Raw genomic sequence first — 19,594 nt, forward strand, 5'->3', positions numbered from 1 at the left:
AATGAAATGCCTTGAGAAACTTATGAAAAGTCATATTCTCAGCGTCACCCAGAAGCTTCTCGACCCATTTCAGTTTGCCTATCAGCCTCTCAGAGGAGTTGATGATGCCATTCTTACCCTCCTTAACATGGTCTATTGACATCTAGAGGGGGCCAAATCCCATGTCAGGGTTCTGTTTGTTGACTTTTCTTCTGCCTTCAACACAATCCAGCCCTACATTCTGGCACAGAGACTCATTAGGGACTTCTCCTTAGATGGGGGACTGGTTTTGTGGCTGTTGGACTTCCTGGGCCAACGCTCACAGCAAGTCAAAAAAGGTCCCTACGTGTCGGACATACGCAATACCAACACAGGCGCTCCTCAGGGATGTGTTGTGTCTCCACTCCAACACCAACACAGGCGCTCCTCAGGAATGTGTTGTGTCTCCACTCCAACACCAACACAGGGATGTGTTTTGTCTCCACTCCAACACCAACACAGGCGCTCCTCAGGGATGTGTTGTGTCTCCACTCCACCACCAACACAGGCGCTCCTCAGGGATGTGTTGTGTCTCCACTCCACCACCAACACAGGGATGTGTTTTGTCTCCACTCCAACACCAACACAGGCTCTCCTCAGGGATGTGTTTAGTCTCCACTCCACCACCAACACAGGGATGTGTTTTGTCTCCACTCCAACACCAACACAGGCTCTCCTCAGGGATGTGTTTTGTCTCCACTCCACCACCAACACAGGGATGTGTTTTGTCTCCACTCCAAAACCAACACAGGCTCTCCTCAGGGATGTGTTTTGTCTCCACTCCACCACCAACACAGGGATGTGTTTTGTCTCCACTCCACCACCAACACAGGCTCTCCTCAGGGATGTGTTTTGTCTCTGACCTTTGGTATCAAATCCACGATCAGAGGTCATCCACCTCATTATCAAGAGACTTGGCCAATAGAATGGAGGGAAGAGGTGGCCGGTGTTTCCTTTGCCTCACCAGGACTCCTCCTCTCCTGCCTCAACGCCGTTTCCTCTTGGATAGCCCCCCCAAAAAAGTGTAAATAATTGTAAAACTACAAATATGACTTTAATCTCAAGAGAAGACCGGTTTAATGAACTCCCTGACTGCCTACTTTTTAAAATATTTGTCTGGCTACTCCATGTACACAATAGGTTATATACAGCAGGTTTTTAAAGGACCAAATACTTTTGTCTGCTTCGTACTTCCATTTTTGCCGTGGAAAATATACTGCGATACTGGTATCATCCTGGCCCTATATAGTATAGCAGTACTGTATAGTAGTACTCTATAGTAGTACTGTATAGTATACTCTATAGTAGTACTGTATATGATGATGATCCCTGCTCTAGGGTGTCTGGGATGATGGGAGTTGATGATCCCTGCTCTAGGGTGTCTGGGATGATGGGAGTTGATGATCCCTGCTCTAGGGTGTCTGGGATGATGGGAGTTGATGATCCCTGCTCTAGGGTGTCTGGGATGATGGGAGTTGATGATCCCTGCTCTAGGGTGTCTGGGATGATGGGAGTTGATGATCCCTGCTCTAGGGTGTCTGGGATGATGGGAGTTGATGATCCCTGCTCTAGGGTGTCTGGGATGATGAGAGTTGATGATCCCTGCTCTAGGGTGTCTGGGATGATGGGAGTTGATGATCCCTGCTCTAGGGTGTCTGGGATGATGGGAGTTGATGATCCCTGCTCTAGGGTGTCTGGGATGATGGGAGTTGATGATCCCTGCTCTAGGGTGTCTGGGATGATGGGAGTTGATGATCCCTGCTCTAGGGTGTCTGGGATGATGGGAGTTGATGATCCCTGCTCTAGGGTGTCTGGGATGATGGGAGTTGATGATCCCTGCTCTAGGGTGTCTGGGATGATGGGAGTTGATGATCCCTGCTCTAGGGTGTCTGGGATGATGGGAGTTGATGATCCCTGCTCTAGGGTGTCTGGGATGATGGGAGTTGATGATCCCTGCTCTAGGGTGTCTGGGATGATGGGAGTTGATGATCCCTGCTCTAGGGTGTCTGGGATGATGGGAGTTGATGATCCCTGCTCTAGGGTGTCTGGGATGATGGGAGTTGATGATCCCTGCTCTAGGGTGTCTGGGATGATGAGAGTTGATGATCCCTGCTCTAGGGTGTCTGGGATGATGGGAGTTGATGATCCCTGCTCTAGGGTGTCTGGGATGATGGGAGTTGATGTGTGCCCTAACCAGCCTTTTAAAAAGCACTTCATGACTACAGATGTGAGTGCTACAGGGTGGTAGTCATTCTGGCAGGTCGCCTCAGAGGACAAGAACAGGAAGGACGGTGGTCAGCTCGAGACGTGGCGATTACAGACCGGAGGAGGAGGAGCCGACAGTAAGTTGGCCTGAGGTAGTTTTAACAGGGTTTCTCTTTCTCTAGGAGCCGACAGTAGGTTGGCCTGAGGTAGTTTTAACTGTGGGTTTCTCCCTCTCTAGGAGCCGACAGTAGGTTGGCCTGAGGTAGTTTTAACTGTGGGTTTCTCCCTCTCCAGGAGCCGACAGTAGGTTGGCCTGAGGTAGTTTTAACTGTGGGTTTCTCCCTCTCCAGGAGCCGACAGTAGGTTGGCCTGAGGTAGTTTTAACTGTGGGTTTCTCCCTCTCCAGGAGCCGACAGTAGGTTGGCCTGAGGTAGTTTTAACTGTGGGTTTCTCCCTCTCTAGGAGCCGACAGTAGGTTGGCCTGAGGTAGTTTTAGCTGTGAGTTTCTCCCTCTCTAGGAGCCGACAGTAGGTTGGCCTGAGGTAGTTTTAGCTGTGGGTTTCTCCCTCTCTAGGAGCCGACAGTGGGTTGGCCTGAGGTAGTTTTAGCTGTGGGTTTCTCCCTCTCTAGGAGCCGGCAGTGGGTTGGCCTGAGGTAGTTTTAGCTGTGGGTTTCTCCCTCTCTAGGAGCCGGCAGTGGGTTGGCCTGAGGTAGTTTTAGCTGTGGGTTTCTCCCTCTCTAGGAGCCGGCAGTGGGTTGGCCTGAGGTAGTTTTAGCTGTGGGTTTCTCCCTCTCTAGGAGCCGGCAGTGGGTTGGCCTGAGGTAGTTTTAGCTGTGGGTTTCTCCCTCTCTAGGAGCCGACAGTAGGTTAGCCTGAGGTAGTTGTAACTGTGGGTTTCTCCCTCTCCAGGAGCCGACAGTAGGTTAGCCTGAGGTAGTTTTAACTGTGGGTTTCTCCCTCTCCAGGAGCCGACAGTAGGTTGGCCTGAGGTAGTTTTAACTGTGGGTTTCTCCCTCTCTAGGAGCCGACAGTAGGTTGGCCTGAGGTAGTTTTAGCTGTGAGTTTCTCCCTCTCTAGGAGCCGACAGTAGGTTGGCCTGAGGTAGTTTTAGCTGTGGGTTTCTCCCTCTCTAGGAGCCGACAGTGGGTTGGCCTGAGGTAGTTTTAGCTGTGGGTTTCTCCCTCTCTAGGAGCCGGCAGTGGGTTGGCCTGAGGTAGTTTTAGCTGTGGGTTTCTCCCTCTCTAGGAGCCGGCAGTGGGTTGGCCTGAGGTAGTTTTAGCTGTGGGTTTCTCCCTCTCTAGGAGCCGGCAGTGGGTTGGCCTGAGGTAGTTTTAGCTGTGGGTTTCTCCCTCTCTAGGAGCCGGCAGTGGGTTGGCCTGAGGTAGTTTTAGCTGTGGGTTTCTCCCTCTCTAGGAGCCGACAGTAGGTTAGCCTGAGGTAGTTGTAACTGTGGGTTTCTCCCTCTCCAGGAGCCGACAGTAGGTTGGCCTGAGGTAGTTTGTTTTTAACAGACATTTCCCAATCCTCACTCGACCAGCAACACGTGCCAGTATTGTGTAAAAACTCAATAATTATACCCATTCCTATAGCATCTAATCCCTCTGTGCTGAATGACTACCTCCCTGTCGCCTTGACATCCTTGGTAATGAAATGCCTTGAGAAACTTATGAAAAGTCATATTCTCAGCGTCACCCAGAAGCTTCTCGACCCATTTCAGTTTGCCTATCAGCCTCTCAGAGGAGTTGATGATGCCATTCTTACCCTCCTTAACATGGTCTATTGACATCTAGAGGGGGCCAAATCCCATGTCAGGGTTCTGTTTGTTGACTTTTCTTCTGCCTTCAACACAATCCAGCCCTACATTCTGGCACAGAGACTCATTAGGGACTTCTCCTTAGATGGGGGACTGGTTTTGTGGCTGTTGGACTTCCTGGGCCAACGCTCACAGCAAGTCAAAAAAGGTCCCTACGTGTCGGACATACGCAATACCAACACAGGCGCTCCTCAGGGATGTGTTGTGTCTCCACTCCAACACCAACACAGGCGCTCCTCAGGAATGTGTTGTGTCTCCACTCCAACACCAACACAGGGATGTGTTTTGTCTCCACTCCAACACCAACACAGGCGCTCCTCAGGGATGTGTTGTGTCTCCACTCCACCACCAACACAGGCGCTCCTCAGGGATGTGTTGTGTCTCCACTCCACCACCAACACAGGGATGTGTTTTGTCTCCACTCCAACACCAACACAGGCTCTCCTCAGGGATGTGTTTAGTCTCCACTCCACCACCAACACAGGGATGTGTTTTGTCTCCACTCCAACACCAACACAGGCTCTCCTCAGGGATGTGTTTTGTCTCCACTCCACCACCAACACAGGGATGTGTTTTGTCTCCACTCCAAAACCAACACAGGCTCTCCTCAGGGATGTGTTTTGTCTCCACTCCACCACCAACACAGGGATGTGTTTTGTCTCCACTCCACCACCAACACAGGCTCTCCTCAGGGATGTGTTTTGTCTCTGACCTTTGGTATCAAATCCACGATCAGAGGTCATCCACCTCATTATCAAGAGACTTGGCCAATAGAATGGAGGGAAGAGGTGGCCGGTGTTTCCTTTGCCTCACCAGGACTCCTCCTCTCCTGCCTCAACGCCGTTTCCTCTTGGATAGCCCCCCCAAAAAAGTGTAAATAATTGTAAAACTACAAATATGACTTTAATCTCAAGAGAAGACCGGTTTAATGAACTCCCTGACTGCCTACTTTTTAAAATATTTGTCTGGCTACTCCATGTACACAATAGGTTATATACAGCAGGTTTTTAAAGGACCAAATACTTTTGTCTGCTTCGTACTTCCATTTTTGCCGTGGAAAATATACTGCGATACTGGTATCATCCTGGCCCTATATAGTATAGCAGTACTGTATAGTAGTACTCTATAGTAGTACTGTATAGTATATTAGTAGTATTGCATAGTGTAGTAGTAGTACTATATAGTATAGCAGCACTGCATAGTATAGTAGTAGTACTGTATGGTATATTAGTAGTATTGCAAAGTGTAGTAGTAGTACTATATAGTATAGCAGTATTGTACAGTATAGTAATACTGTATAGTATTGTAGTAGTAAAGTATAGTAGTACTGTATAGTAGTAGTACTGTATAGTGGTAGTACTGTACAGGAGTACAGTATAGTAGTAGTACTGTATAGTAGTACTGTATAGTATTACTGTATAGTATAGTAGTACTGTATTGTAGTAGTACTGTATAGTAGTGTATAGTAGTAGTACTGTATAGTGGTAGTAGTAGTACCGGATAGTAGTAGTACTGTATAGTATAGTAGTACTGTATAGTAGTAGTACTGTATAGTATATTAGTAGTATTGCATAGTGTAGTAGTATATCTATATAGTATAGCAGTACTGGAAAGTAGTAGTACTATATAGTAGTAGTACTGTAGTAGTACATAGTAGTAGTACTGTATAGTATAGTAGTACTGTATAGTAGTACAGTATAGTAGTAGTACTGTATAGTGGTAGTACTGTATAGTAGTTTATAGTAGTAGTACTGTATAGTAGTAGTACTGTATAGTATAGTAGTACTGTATAGTAGTAGTACTGTATAGTATAGTAGTACTGTATAGTAGTAGTAGTAGTACAGTATAGTAGTAGTACTGTATAGTAGTAGTACTGTATAGTAGTAGTGTAGTACTGTATAGTAGTAGTACTGTATAATATAGTAGGTTATAGTGGTAGTACTGTATAGTATTAGTGTATAATATAGTAGTGTATAGTAGTAGTACTTTATAGTAGTAGTACTGTATAGTAGTAGTAGTAGTACTGTATAGTATAGTAGTACTGTATAGTAGTAGAAATGTATAGTAGTAGTAGTAGTACTGTATAGTATAGTAGTACTGTATAGTAGAAGTAGTAGTAGTACTGTATAGTAGTAGTACAGTATAGTAGTAGTACTGTATAGTAGTAGTAGTGTATAATATAGTAGTGTATAGTATCCATACCTCACAGTCAGCCTTGCTGGCTGGTCCTACAGCCCCCCTGGTCCTGTCTTCAATACCAATAGTCTGGATGAACCTGTACCCCTCCGGAGGGGGGTGGAAGGGTTCCTCCTTCTGGCCGAAGTTAAACTCGATGGCACAGTTCTTCACAAGGACGTGGGGGAACAGGGGGCGCCCCGCCAGCTCCTCCCTCGACACCTGGAACCCCACGTCTAGCCACACCCCGTTCTTAGAGAACGCTATCTTCACCTCCTCACCGCCAGCGTCAAAGTCCTGAGGAAATAATAAAGTTATGTTAAACTAACTAACAAAGTCAACTAACTATACTAACTCTAACCATCTACACACCTCCTCACTGCCAGCGTCAAAGTCCTGAGGAAATAATAAAGTTATGTTAAACTAACTAACAAAGTCAACTAACTATACTAACTCTAACCATCTACACACCTCCTCACTGCCAGCGTCAAAGTCCTGAGGAAATAATAAAGTTATGTTTAAAGGCTCTCCGCTGAACTATGTAACTAACTAACTCTACTAACTAACTCTACCACACTAACTCTACTAACTAACTAACTCTACCACACTAACTCTACTAACTAACTCTACCATAATAACTCTACTAACTAACTAACTCTACTAACCAACTAACTCTACCATACTAACTCTACCATACTAACTCTAACTAAACTAACTCTGAATTATTATGATTTTTTTTTTTTTATATTTACCCCTTTTTCTCCCCAATTTCGTGGTTTCCAATTGTTGTAGTAGCTACTATCTTGTCTCATCGCTACAACTCCCGTACGTGTTTGGGAGAGACGAAGGTTGAAAGTCATGCGTCCTCCGATACACAACCCAACCAAGCCGCACTGCTTCTTAACACGCCTCCAACCCGGAAGCCAGCCGCACCAATGCGCCGGAGGAAACACCGTGCACCTGGCAACCTTGGCTAGCGCGCACTGCGCCCGGCCCGCCACAGGAGTCGCTGGTGCGCGATGAGACAAGGACACCCCTACCGACCAATCCCTCCCTAACCCGGGCGACGCTAGGCCAATTGTGCGTCGCCCCACGGACCTCCCGGTCGCGGCCGGTTACGACAGAGCCTGGGCGCGAACCCAGGGACACTGATGGCACAGCTGGCGCTGCAGTACAGCGCCCTTAACCACTGCGCCACCCGGAAGGCCCCTACCATACTGACTCTACTAACTAATTAACTAACTCTACCATACTAACTCTACTAACTAACTAACTCTACTAACTAACTAACTCTACCATACTAACTCTACTAACTAACTAACTCTACCATACTAACTCTACTAACTAATTAACTAACTCTACCATACTAACTCTACTAACTAACTAACTCTACTAACTAACTAACTCTACCATACTAACTCTACTAACTAACTGAACTAACTAACTAACTCTACTAACTAACTCTACTAACTAACTAACTAACTAACTAACTCTACTAACTAACTAACTCTACTAACTAACTCTACTAACTAACTAACTCTACTAACTAACTAACTCTACTAACTAACTAACTATACTAACTAACTAACTAACTAACTCTACCATACTAACTCTACTAACTAACTAACTAACTCTAAGATAAATATTACTGAATGATGGGTATAGTCTCCCTATAGCTAGTAATGGGACGATCACTGTAGACAATACAACAACAAAGTATTACTCACAATGAAACAGCCGATGACATCATTCTCTCCAAACTTCTCTCCGTAGTCTTCAAACTTACAGTCAGAGGATTTTTTCCCTGTTCCTCCGTATCCAAACGAAAACGCTTCCTCACCTGGAATATACCGAAGCTACGTGTCAAACCGTGTGTCCGTCCGTCCGTCCGTCCGTCCGCGCGTGTGTGTGGCGGGAGTGCGTGCGTGTGCGTGCTTGTATGTGTGTGTTCGTCCACGTGTGTTCATGTGTGTGCTGTCCTTACCCAGCTGTGTGCTGCAGGAGTCCAGGGACCATCCTATCCGGACCACATGAGGATCAGGCTCAGAGGACGGGAGGTGCTTCACAGCTATCTCCTCTAAGATCTACAGCAGAGAGACAGACAGGTCAGTAGGAGAGACAGACAGGTAAACAGGTCAGTAGAGAGAGAGACAGGTCAGTAGAGAGACAGACAGGTCAGTAGGAGAGACAGACAGGTCAACAGGTCAGTAGAGAGACAGACAGGTCAGTAGGAGAGACAGACAGGTCAGAAGGAGAGACAGACAGGTCAACAGGTCAGCAGAGAGACAGACAGGTCAGTAGGAGAGACAGACAGGTCAACAGGTCAGTAGAGAGACAGACAGGTCAGTAGGAGAGACAGACAGGTCAACAGGTCAGTAGAGAGACAGACAGGTCAGTAGAGAGACAGACAGGTCAGTAGGAGAGACAGACAGGTCAACAGGTCAGTAGAGAGACAGACAGGTCAGTAGGAGAGACAGACAGGTCAGAAGGAGAGACAGACAGGTCAACAGGTCAGTAGAGAGACAGACAGGTCAGTAGAGAGACAGACAGGTCAGTAGGAGAGACAGACAGGTCAGTAGGGACAGACAGGTCAGTAGGAGAGACAGACAGGTCAGTAGGAAAGACAGACAGGTCAATAGGAGAGACAGACAGGTCAGTAGGAGAGACAGGCAGGTCAGTAGGAGAGACAGACAGGTCAGTAGAGAGAGACAGGCAGGATGCCTCTCAAATGGCACCCTATTCCCTATATACCTATTCAGACACCCTATTCCCTATATACCTATTCAGACACCCTATTCCCTATATACCTATTCAGACACCCTATTCCCTATATACCTATTCAGACACCCTATTGCCTATATACCTATTCAGACACCCTATTCCCTATATACCTATTCAGACACCCTATTCCCTATATACCTATTCAGACACCCTATTCCCTATATACCTATTCAGACACCCTATTCCCTATATACCTTTTCAGACACCCTATTGCCTATATACCTATTCAGACACCCTATTCCCTATATACCTATTCAGACACCCTATTGCCTATATACCTATTCAGACACCCTATTCCCTATATACCTATTCAGACACCCTATTCCCTATATACCTATTCAGACACCCTATTGCCTATATACCTATTCAGACACCCTATTCCCTATATACCTTTTCAGACACCCTATTGCCTATATACCTATTCAGACACCCTATTCCCTATATACCTATTCAGACACCCTATTCCCTATATACCTATTCAGACACCCTATTCCCTATATACCTTTTCAGACACCCTATTGCCTATATACCTATTCAGACACCCTATTCCCTATATACCTATTCAGACACCCTATTCCCTATATACCTATTCAGACACCCTATTGCCTATATACCTATTCAGACACCCTATTGCCTTTATACCTATTCAGACACCCTATTGCCTATATACCTATTCAGACACCCTATTCCCTATATACCTATTCAGACACCCTATTGCCTATATACCTTTTCAGACACCCTATTGCCTATATACCTATTCAGACACCCTATTGCCTATATACCTATTCAGACACCCTATTCCCTATATACCTATTCAGACACCCTATTCCCTATACAGACACCCTATATACCTTTTCAGACACCCTATTCCCTATATACCTATTCAGACACCCTATTGCCTATATACCTTTTCAGACACCCTATTGCCTATATACCTATTCAGACACCCTATTGCCTATATACCTATTCAGACACCCTATTCCCTATATACCTATTCAGACACCCTATTCCCTATACAGACACCCTATATACCTTTTCAGACACCCTATTGCCTATATACCTATTCAGACACCCTATTCCCTATATACCTATTCAGACACCCTATTGCCTATATACCTATTCAGACACCCTATTGCCTATATACCTATTCAGACACCCTATTGCCTATATACCTATTCAGACACCCTATTCCCTATATACCTTTTCAGACACCCTATTGCCTATATACCTATTCAGACACCCTATTGCCTATATACCTATTCAGACACCCTATTGCCTATATACCTTTTCAGACACCCTATTGCCTATATACCTATTCAGACACCCTATTGCCTATATACCTATTCAGACACCCTATTGCCTATATACCTATTCAGACACCCTATTCCCTATATACCTATTCAGACACCCTATTCCCTATATACCTATTCAGACACCCTATTGCCTTTATACCTATTCAGACACCCTATTCCCTATATACCTATTCAGACACCCTATTCCCTATATACCTATTCAGACACCCTATTCCCTATATACCTATTCAGACACCCTATTCCCTATATACCTATTCAGACACCCTATTGCCTATATACCTATTCAGACACCCTATTGCCTATATACCTATTCAGACACCCTATTGCCTATATACCTATTCAGACACCCTATTCCCTATATACCTATTCAGACACCCTATTCCCTATATACCTATTCAGACACCCTATTGTCTATATACCTATTCAGACACCCTATTGCCTATATACCTATTCAGACACCCTATTCCCTATATACCTATTCAGACACCCTATTGCCTATATACCTATTCAGACACCCTATTGCCTATATACCTATTCAGACACCCTATTCCCTATATACCTATTCAGACACCCTATTCCCTATATACCTATTCAGACACCCTATTGCCTATATACCTATTCAGACACCCTATTCCCTATATACCTATTCAGACACCCTATTCCCTATATACCTATTCAGACACCCTATTGTCTATATACCTATTCAGACACCCTATTGCCTATATACCTATTCAGACACCCTATTGCCTATATACCTATTCAGACACCCTATTCCCTATATACCTATTCAGACACCCTATTGCCTATATACCTATTCAGACACCCTATTCCCTATATACCTATTCAGACACCCTATTGCCTATATACCTATTCAGACACCCTATTGCCTATATACCTATTCAGACACCCTATTCCCTATATACCTATTCAGACACCCTATTCCCTATATACCTATTCAGACACCCTATTGTCTATATACCTATTCAGACACCCTATTCCCTATATACCTATTCAGACACCCTATTGTCTATATACCTTTTCAGACACCCTATTGCCTATATACCTATTCAGACACCCTATTCCCTATATACCTATTCAGACACCCTATTCCCTATACAGACACCCTATATACCTATTCAGACACCCTATTGCCTTTATACCTATTCAGACACCCTATTCCCTATATACCTATTCAGACACCCTATTGCCTATATACCTATTCAGACACCCTATTCCCTATATACCTATTCAGACACCCTATTGTCTATATACCTATTCAGACACCCTATTCCCTATATACCTATTCAGACACCCTATTCCCTATACAGACACCCTATATACCTATTCAGACACCCTATTGCCTATATACCTATTCAGACACCCTATTGCCTATATACCTATTCAGACACCCTATTGCCTATATACCTATTCAGACACCCTATTCCCTATATACCTATTCAGACACCCTATTCCCTATATACCTATTCAGACACCCTATTGCCTATATACCTATTCAGACACCCTATTGCCTATATACCTATTCAGACACCCTATTGCCTATATACCTATTCAGACACCCTATTGCCTATATACCTATTCAGACACCCTATTGCCTATATACCTATTCAGACACCCTATTCCCTATATACCTATTCAGACACCCTATTGCCTATATACCTATTCAGACACCCTATTGCCTGTATACCTATTCAGACACCCTATTCCCTATATACCTATTCAGACACCCTATATACCTTTTCAGACACCCTATTCCCTATATACCTATTCAGACACCCTATTGCCTATATACCTATTCAGACACCCTATTCCCTATATACCTATTCAGACACCCTATTGCCTATATACCTATTCAGACACCCTATTGCCTATATACCTATTCAGACACCCTATTCCCTATACAGACACCCTATATACCTATTCAGACACCCTATTGCCTATATACCTATTCAGACACCCTATTCCCTATATACCTATTCAGACACCCTATTGCCTATATACCTATTCAGACACCCTATTGCCTATATACCTATTCAGACACCCTATTCCCTATATACCTATTCAGACACCCTATTGCCTATATACCTATTCAGACACCCTATTGCCTATATACCTATTCAGACACCCTATTGCCTATATACCTATTCAGACACCCTATTCCCTATATACCTATTCAGACACCCTATTGTCTATATACCTATTCAGACACCCTATTCCCTATACAGACACCCTATATACCTATTCAGACACCCTATTGCCTATATACCTATTCAGACACCCTATTCCCTATATACCTATTCAGACACCCTATTGCCTATATACCTATTCAGACACCCTATTCCCTATATACCTATTCAGACACCCTATTGCCTATATACCTATTCAGACACCCTATTCCCTATATACCTATTCAGACACCCTATTCCCTATATACCTATTCAGACACCCTATTGCCTATATACCTATTCAGACACCCTATTCCCTATATACCTATTCAGACACCCTATTCCCTATATACCTATTCAGACACCCTATTCCCTATATACCTATTCAGACACCCTATTCCCTATATACCTATTCAGACACCCTATTGCCTATATACCTATTCAGACACCCTATTGCCTATATACCTATTCAGACACCCTATTGCCTGTATACCTATTCAGACACCCTATTGTCTATATACCTATTCAGACACCCTATTGCCTGTATACCTATTCAGACACCCTATTCCCTATATACCTATTCAGACACCCTATTGCCTATTCCCTATTCAGACACCCTATTCCCTATACAGACACCCTATATACCTATTCAGACACCCTATTGCCTATATACCTATTCAGACACCCTATTCCCTATATACCTATTCAGACACCCTATTCCCTATATACCTATTCAGACACCCTATTCCCTATACAGACACCCTATATACCTATTCAGACACCCTATTGCCTTTATACCTATTCAGACACCCTATTCCCTATATACCTATTCAGACACCCTATTCCCTATATACCTATTCAGACACCCTATTCCCTATACAGACACCCTATATACCTATTCAGACACCCTATTCCCTATACAGACACCCTATATACCTATTCAGACACCCTATATACCTTTTCAGACACCCTATTCCCTATATACCTATTCAGACACCCTATTGTCTATATACCTATTCAGACACCCTATTGCCTATATACCTATTCAGACACCCTATTCCCTATATACCTATTCAGACACCCTATTCCCTATATACCTATTCAGACACCCTATTGCCTATATACCTATTCAGACACCCTATTCCCTATATACCTATTCAGACACCCTATTCCCTATATACCTATTCAGACACCCTATTCCCTATATACCTATTCAGACACCCTATTGTCTATATACCTATTCAGACACCCTATTGCCTATATACCTATTCAGACACCCTATTCCCTATATACCTATTCAGACACCCTATTGCCTATATACCTATTCAGACACCCTATTCCCTATACAGACACCCTATATACCTATTCAGACACCCTATTCCCTATACAGACACCCTATATACCTTTTCAGACACCCTATTGCCTATATACCTATTCAGACACCCTATTCCCTATACAGACACCCTATATACCTATTCAGACACCCTATTCCCTATACAGACACCCTATATACCTTTTCAGACACCCTATTGCCTTTATACCTATTCAGACACCCTATTGCCTATATACCTATTCAGACACCCTATTGCCTATATACCTATTCAGACACCCTATTCCCTATATACCTATTCAGACACCCTATTGTCTATATACCTATTCAGACACCCTATTGCCTATATACCTATTCAGACACCCTATTCCCTATATACCTATTCAGACACCCTATTCCCTATATACCTATTCAGACACCCTATTCCCTATATACCTATTCAGACACCCTATTGTCTATATACCTATTCAGACACCCTATTGCCTTTATACCTATTCAGACACCCTATTGTCTATATACCTATTCAGACACCCTATTGCCTATATACCTATTCAGACACCCTATTCCCTATATACCTATTCAGACACCCTATTGCCTATACAGACACCCTATATACCTATTCAGACACCCTATTGTCTATATACCTATTCAGACACCCTATATACCTATTCAGACACCCTATTCCCTATACAGACACCCTATATACCTATTCAGACACCCTATTCCCTATACAGACACCCTATATACCTATTCAGACACCCTATTCCCTATACAGACACCCTATATACCTATTCAGACACCCTATTCCCTATATACCTATTCAGACACCCTATTGTCTATATACCTATTCAGACACCCTATTCCCTATATACCTATTCAGACACCCTATTGCCTATATACCTATTCAGACACCCTATTCCCTATATACCTATTCAGACACCCTATTCCCTATATACCTATTCAGACACCCTATTCCCTATATACCTATTCAGACACCCTATTCCCTATATACCTATTCAGACACCCTATTGCCTATATACAGTGGGGCTCATGTACACTATTAAATGACTAGGGAGCCATTGGGGAGGCCAAACGGAGACTCCACGAGCCAAGGGCTCGACAAGTCACATGGCAGTTTATCGTGAAGTGAATTTAAATGTTTATCCCTCATCAAATATATTATGTTAATGTGTATGTACATCCTGTTCTGAGAAGCAGATACTCTCGTTCTACTCTATGGTGTGATGGAATGTTTACTCGTTATTTACATAGTGAGTGATTGGTCCTTATCGTAACTTGCAAAGTGATTGGTCGGTACCATTATTGTGACTAACATAGTGATCGGTCAGTATCAATGTCGTGACTTACACAGTGATCAGTCATTTACTAAAAGGGATCACAGCCGATACATCACGACACCTGGCCAAAACTAGTGCACTATATATGGGAATAGGCTGTAATTTGGGATGCGACCTATGGTTTTGTTTCTCTCTCCGTCACCTTCATCTCGTAGCAGACTTTGCCCTTGCTGACTCCGTAGGATGCTCTAGCTCCGGCCCAGAGGTAGGCAAAGCCCTCGACGGTCAGAGGGTAGCCGCTGTAATGATCACGGGACACCTTGAAGTGGAGGTCACAGTTATCTGTGGGACACGAGAGAGATAAGTACACTACATGATCAAATGTATGTGGAAACCTGCTCGACGAACATCTCATTACATCACGGGCATTAATATGGAGTTGGTCCCCCCCCCTTTGCTGCTATAACAGCCTCTGGGAAGGCTTTCCACTAGATGTTGGAACATTGCTGCTATAACAGCCTCCACTCTTCTGGGAAGGCTTTCCACTAGATGTTGGAACATTGCTGCTATAACAGCCTCCACTCTCCTGGGAAGGCTTTCCACTAGATGTTGGAACATTGCTGCTATAACAGCCTCCACTCTTCTGGGAAGGCTTTCCACTAGATGTTGGTACATTGCTGCTATAACAGCCTCCACTCTTCTGGGAAGGCTTTCCACTAGATGTTGGAACATTGCTGCAGGGACTTGCTTCCATTCAGCCACAAGAGTATTAGTGAGCTCGGGCACTGATGTTGGGCGATTTAGGCCTGGCTCACGGTCGGCGTTCCAATTCATCCCAAAGGTGTTCGATGGGGTTGAGGTCAGGGCTCTGTGCAGGCCAGTCAAGTTCTTCCACAATGATCTCGGGAAAAAAAAACATTTCTGTACGGACCTCGTATCACGACTCAGGATATGACCCAGACACAGACACAGGAGGCGGATAGTTCTGATACTCACAACATTTATTATACAAAATGGAGGACAAAGGTGCAGGCAGTGGTAAGTAATGCCAAGGCAGGGACAGAACTGGGACAGAACGGCAGGCAGGGTCAGGACAGGCAGAAAGGTCAGATCTGGGAAGACTAGAAAGACACGGTTGAGAGCAAGAGAAACAGGAAACATGATGGTAAGATTTGTGGGTATAAATACACAGGGGATAATGGGGGTAATAGAAGACACCTGGTGGGGGGCGGAGGAGACCAGCACAACACAGGTGAAGCAGATTAGGGTGTGAGACCTCGCTTTATGCACGGGGGGGGGGGGGCATATTCATGTTGAAACAGGAAAGAGCCTTCCTCAAACTGTTGCCACAAAGTTGGGACGGAATCGTCTAGAATGTCATTGTATGCTGTAGCGTTAAGATTTCCCTTCACTGGCACTAAGGAGCCCGAACCATGAAAAACAGCCCCAGACCATTATTCCTCCTCCACCAAACTTTACAGTGGGCACTATGCATTGGGACAGGTAGCGTTCTCTTGGCATCCGCCAAATCCAGATTTGTCCGACGGACTGCCAGATGGTGAAGCGTGATTCATCACTACAGAGAACGCATTTCCACTGCTTCAGAGTCCAATGGCGGCGAGCTTTACACCACTCCAGCCGATGCCTGGCGTTGCACGTGGTGATCTTAGGCTTGTGTGCGGCTGCTCGTCCATGGAAACTCATTTCATGAAGCTCCTGACGAACAGCTCTTGTGCTGATGTTGCTTCCAGAGGCAGTTAGGAACTCGGTAGTGAGTGTTGCAACCGAGGACAGACGATTTCTACGTGCTTCAGCACTCGGTGGTCCCGTTCTGTGAGCTTGTGTGGCCTACCACTTTGCGGCTAAGCCGTTGTTGCTCCTAGACGTTTCCACTTCAAAATGACTTGTTGGAAAGGGGGCATCCTATGACGGTGCCACTTTGAAAGTCACTGAGCTCTTGAGTTAAGTCCATTCTACTGCCAATGTTTGTCTATGGAGATTGCATGGCAGTGTGCTCGTTTTAATACACCTGTCAGCAACAGGTGTGGCTGAAATAGCCGAATCCCCTCATTTTAAGGGGTAACATGGCCGATTAATTAGGGCCGATTTCAAGTTTTCATAACGATCGGTAATCTGCATTTTTGGATGGCGATTATATTGCAATCCACGAGGAGACCGCGTGGCAGGATGACCACCTGTTATGCGAGTGCAGCAAGGAGCTAAGGTAAGGTGCTAGCTAGCATTAAACTTATCTTATAAAAAAAACTATCGATCTTAACATAATCACTAGTTAACTACATATGGGTTGATGATATTACTAGTTTAACTAGCTTGTCCTGCGTTGCAAATAATCAATGCGGTGCCTGTTCAATTTATCATCGAATCACAGCCGACTTCGCCAAACGGGGGATGATTTAACAAAAGCGCCTTCGAGAACAAAGCACTGTCGTTGCACCAATGTACCCAACCATAAACATCAATGCCTTTCTTAAAATCAATACACAGAAGTATGTTTTTTTTAAACCTGCATATTTAGTTAAAATAAATTCATGTTAGAAGGCAATATTACACTAGGGAAATTGTGTCACTTCTCTTGCAAACAGAGTCGGGGTATATGCAGCAGTTTGGGCCGCCTGGCTCGTTGCGAACTGTGTAAAGACCATTTCTTCCTAACAAAGACCGTAGTTAATTTGCCAGAATTTTACATAATTATGTTATAGCATTGTGCGGTTGTGCAACGTAACAGCAATGTTTAGATAAACGGTTCCGTATTTCACTGAAAGAATAAACGTCTTGTTTTCGAGATGATAGTTTCCGGATTCGACCATATTAATGACCAAAGGCTCGTATTTCTGTGTGTTATTATGTTATAATTAAGTCTATGATTTGATAGAGCAGTCTGACTGAGCGGTGGTAGGCACCAGCAGGCTCGTAAGCATTCATTCAAACAGCACTTTACTGCGTTTGCCAGCAGCTATTTATGACTTCAAGCCTATCAACTCCAGAGATGAGGCTTGTGTAACCAATGTGAAATGGCTAGCTAGTTAGCGGGGTGCGCGCTAATAGCATTTCAAACGTCACTCGCTCTGAGACTTGGAGTGGTTGTTCCCCTTGCTCTGCATGGGTAACGCTGCTTCGAGGGTGGCTGTTGTCGATGTGTTCCTGGTTCGAGCCCAGGTAGGGGCGAGGAGAGAGACGGAAGCTATACTGTTACACTGGCAATACTAAAGTGCCTATTAGAACACCCAATAGTCAAAGGTTAATGAAATACAAACGGTATAGAGAAAAATAGTCCTATAATTCCTATAATAACTACAACCTAAAACTTCTTACCTGGGAATATTGAAGACTCATGTTAAAAGGAACCACCAGCTTTCATATGTTCTCATGTTCTGAGCAAGGAACTGAAACGTTAGCTTTCTTACATGGCACATATTGCACTTTTACTTTCTTCTCCAACACTTTGTTTTTGCATTATTTAAACCAAATTGAACATGTTTCATTTTATTTCAGACTAAATAGATTTTTATTTATGTATTAAGTTAAAATAAAAAAAAGTGTTCATTCAGTATTGTTGTAATTGTCATTATTACAAATATATATATATAAAAATCGGCCGATTAATCGGTATCGGCTTTTTTTTGGGGTCAACTGGAGTTCTCAGATGTTACTCACTAATGACCTGTGTGAATACCACTTTTCAACTGGAGTTCTCAGATGTTACTCACATGTGTCCAGAGCCACCAAAGTGTCATCAAAGTCCTCCTCCTCCTCTTCAGCCGGGGGCTGGGGCGACCGGGACCTGTACAAGACTGACAGGTTAATCTTCCAATCACAGTACTGGACTGACGACTGACAGGTTAGTCCTCCAATCACAGCACTGGACTGAAGACTGACAGGTTAGTCTTCCAATCACAGCACTGAAGACTGACAGGTTAGTCTTCCAATCACAGCACTGAAGACTGACAAGTTAGTCTTCCAATCACAGCACTGGACTGAAGACTGACAAGTTAGTCCTCCAATCACAGCACTGGACTGAAGACTGACAGGTTAGTCTTCCAATCACAGCACTGAAGACTGACAGGTTAGTCCTCCAATCACAGCACTGGACTGAAGACTGACAGGTTAGTCTTCCAATCACAGCACTGAAGACTGACAGGTTAGTCCTACAATCCCCAGCAATGGACCGAAGAATGACATGTTAGTCCACCAATCACAGCAAAGGACTGAAAAATGACAGGTTAGACCTTCCAATCACAGCACTGGACCAAGCTAATTTTTTAGAACTGTGTTTTAGTTAGGGACATAACTAACCTTTACCAAACTACCAAGAACAGGGCATGAAATGATCCCGGAAACATTGTTATAGCAGCAAAGGTAGTCCCGACTGTTTTCCCCGTTTAGTATCTACTGAACAGAACCCAGGTGAGATGGAGACCAAGGCAGAGATGTAGTAGTAGTATAAGTATTCATATTT

At 44.1% G+C, this 19,594-nt stretch overlaps 1 protein-coding gene across 5 annotated transcripts in view; it reads right to left on the reverse strand.

Moving 5' to 3' along the window:
- hnrnpul1 (heterogeneous nuclear ribonucleoprotein U like 1) overlaps positions 1-19,594 on the reverse strand; it is a 56,491-nt gene that overhangs the window by 26,808 nt on the left and 10,089 nt on the right. For all 5 annotated transcript variants that reach the window (XR_016491454.1, XR_016491455.1, XR_016491456.1 and 2 more), the window contains exons 4-8: positions 18,846-18,919; positions 15,320-15,459; positions 8,197-8,296; positions 7,940-8,052; positions 6,240-6,509 (exon numbers count right to left, since the gene is read on the reverse strand). Coding sequence is in view for 2 of the 5 variants with exons in the window: in XM_090218998.1 (XP_090075124.1) it covers positions 6,240-6,509; positions 7,940-8,052; positions 8,197-8,296; positions 15,320-15,459; positions 18,846-18,919 (697 nt within the window). In the remaining 3 variants the exon portion in view is untranslated. The remainder of the gene's footprint in view (positions 1-6,239; positions 6,510-7,939; positions 8,053-8,196; positions 8,297-15,319; positions 15,460-18,845; positions 18,920-19,594) is intronic.

Source organism: Oncorhynchus mykiss, chromosome 24 (genome assembly GCF_057628025.1).
Source record: "Oncorhynchus mykiss isolate SJ-2025 chromosome 24, ASM5762802v1, whole genome shotgun sequence".
Classification (NCBI taxonomy): Eukaryota; Metazoa; Chordata; class Actinopteri; order Salmoniformes; family Salmonidae; genus Oncorhynchus; species Oncorhynchus mykiss.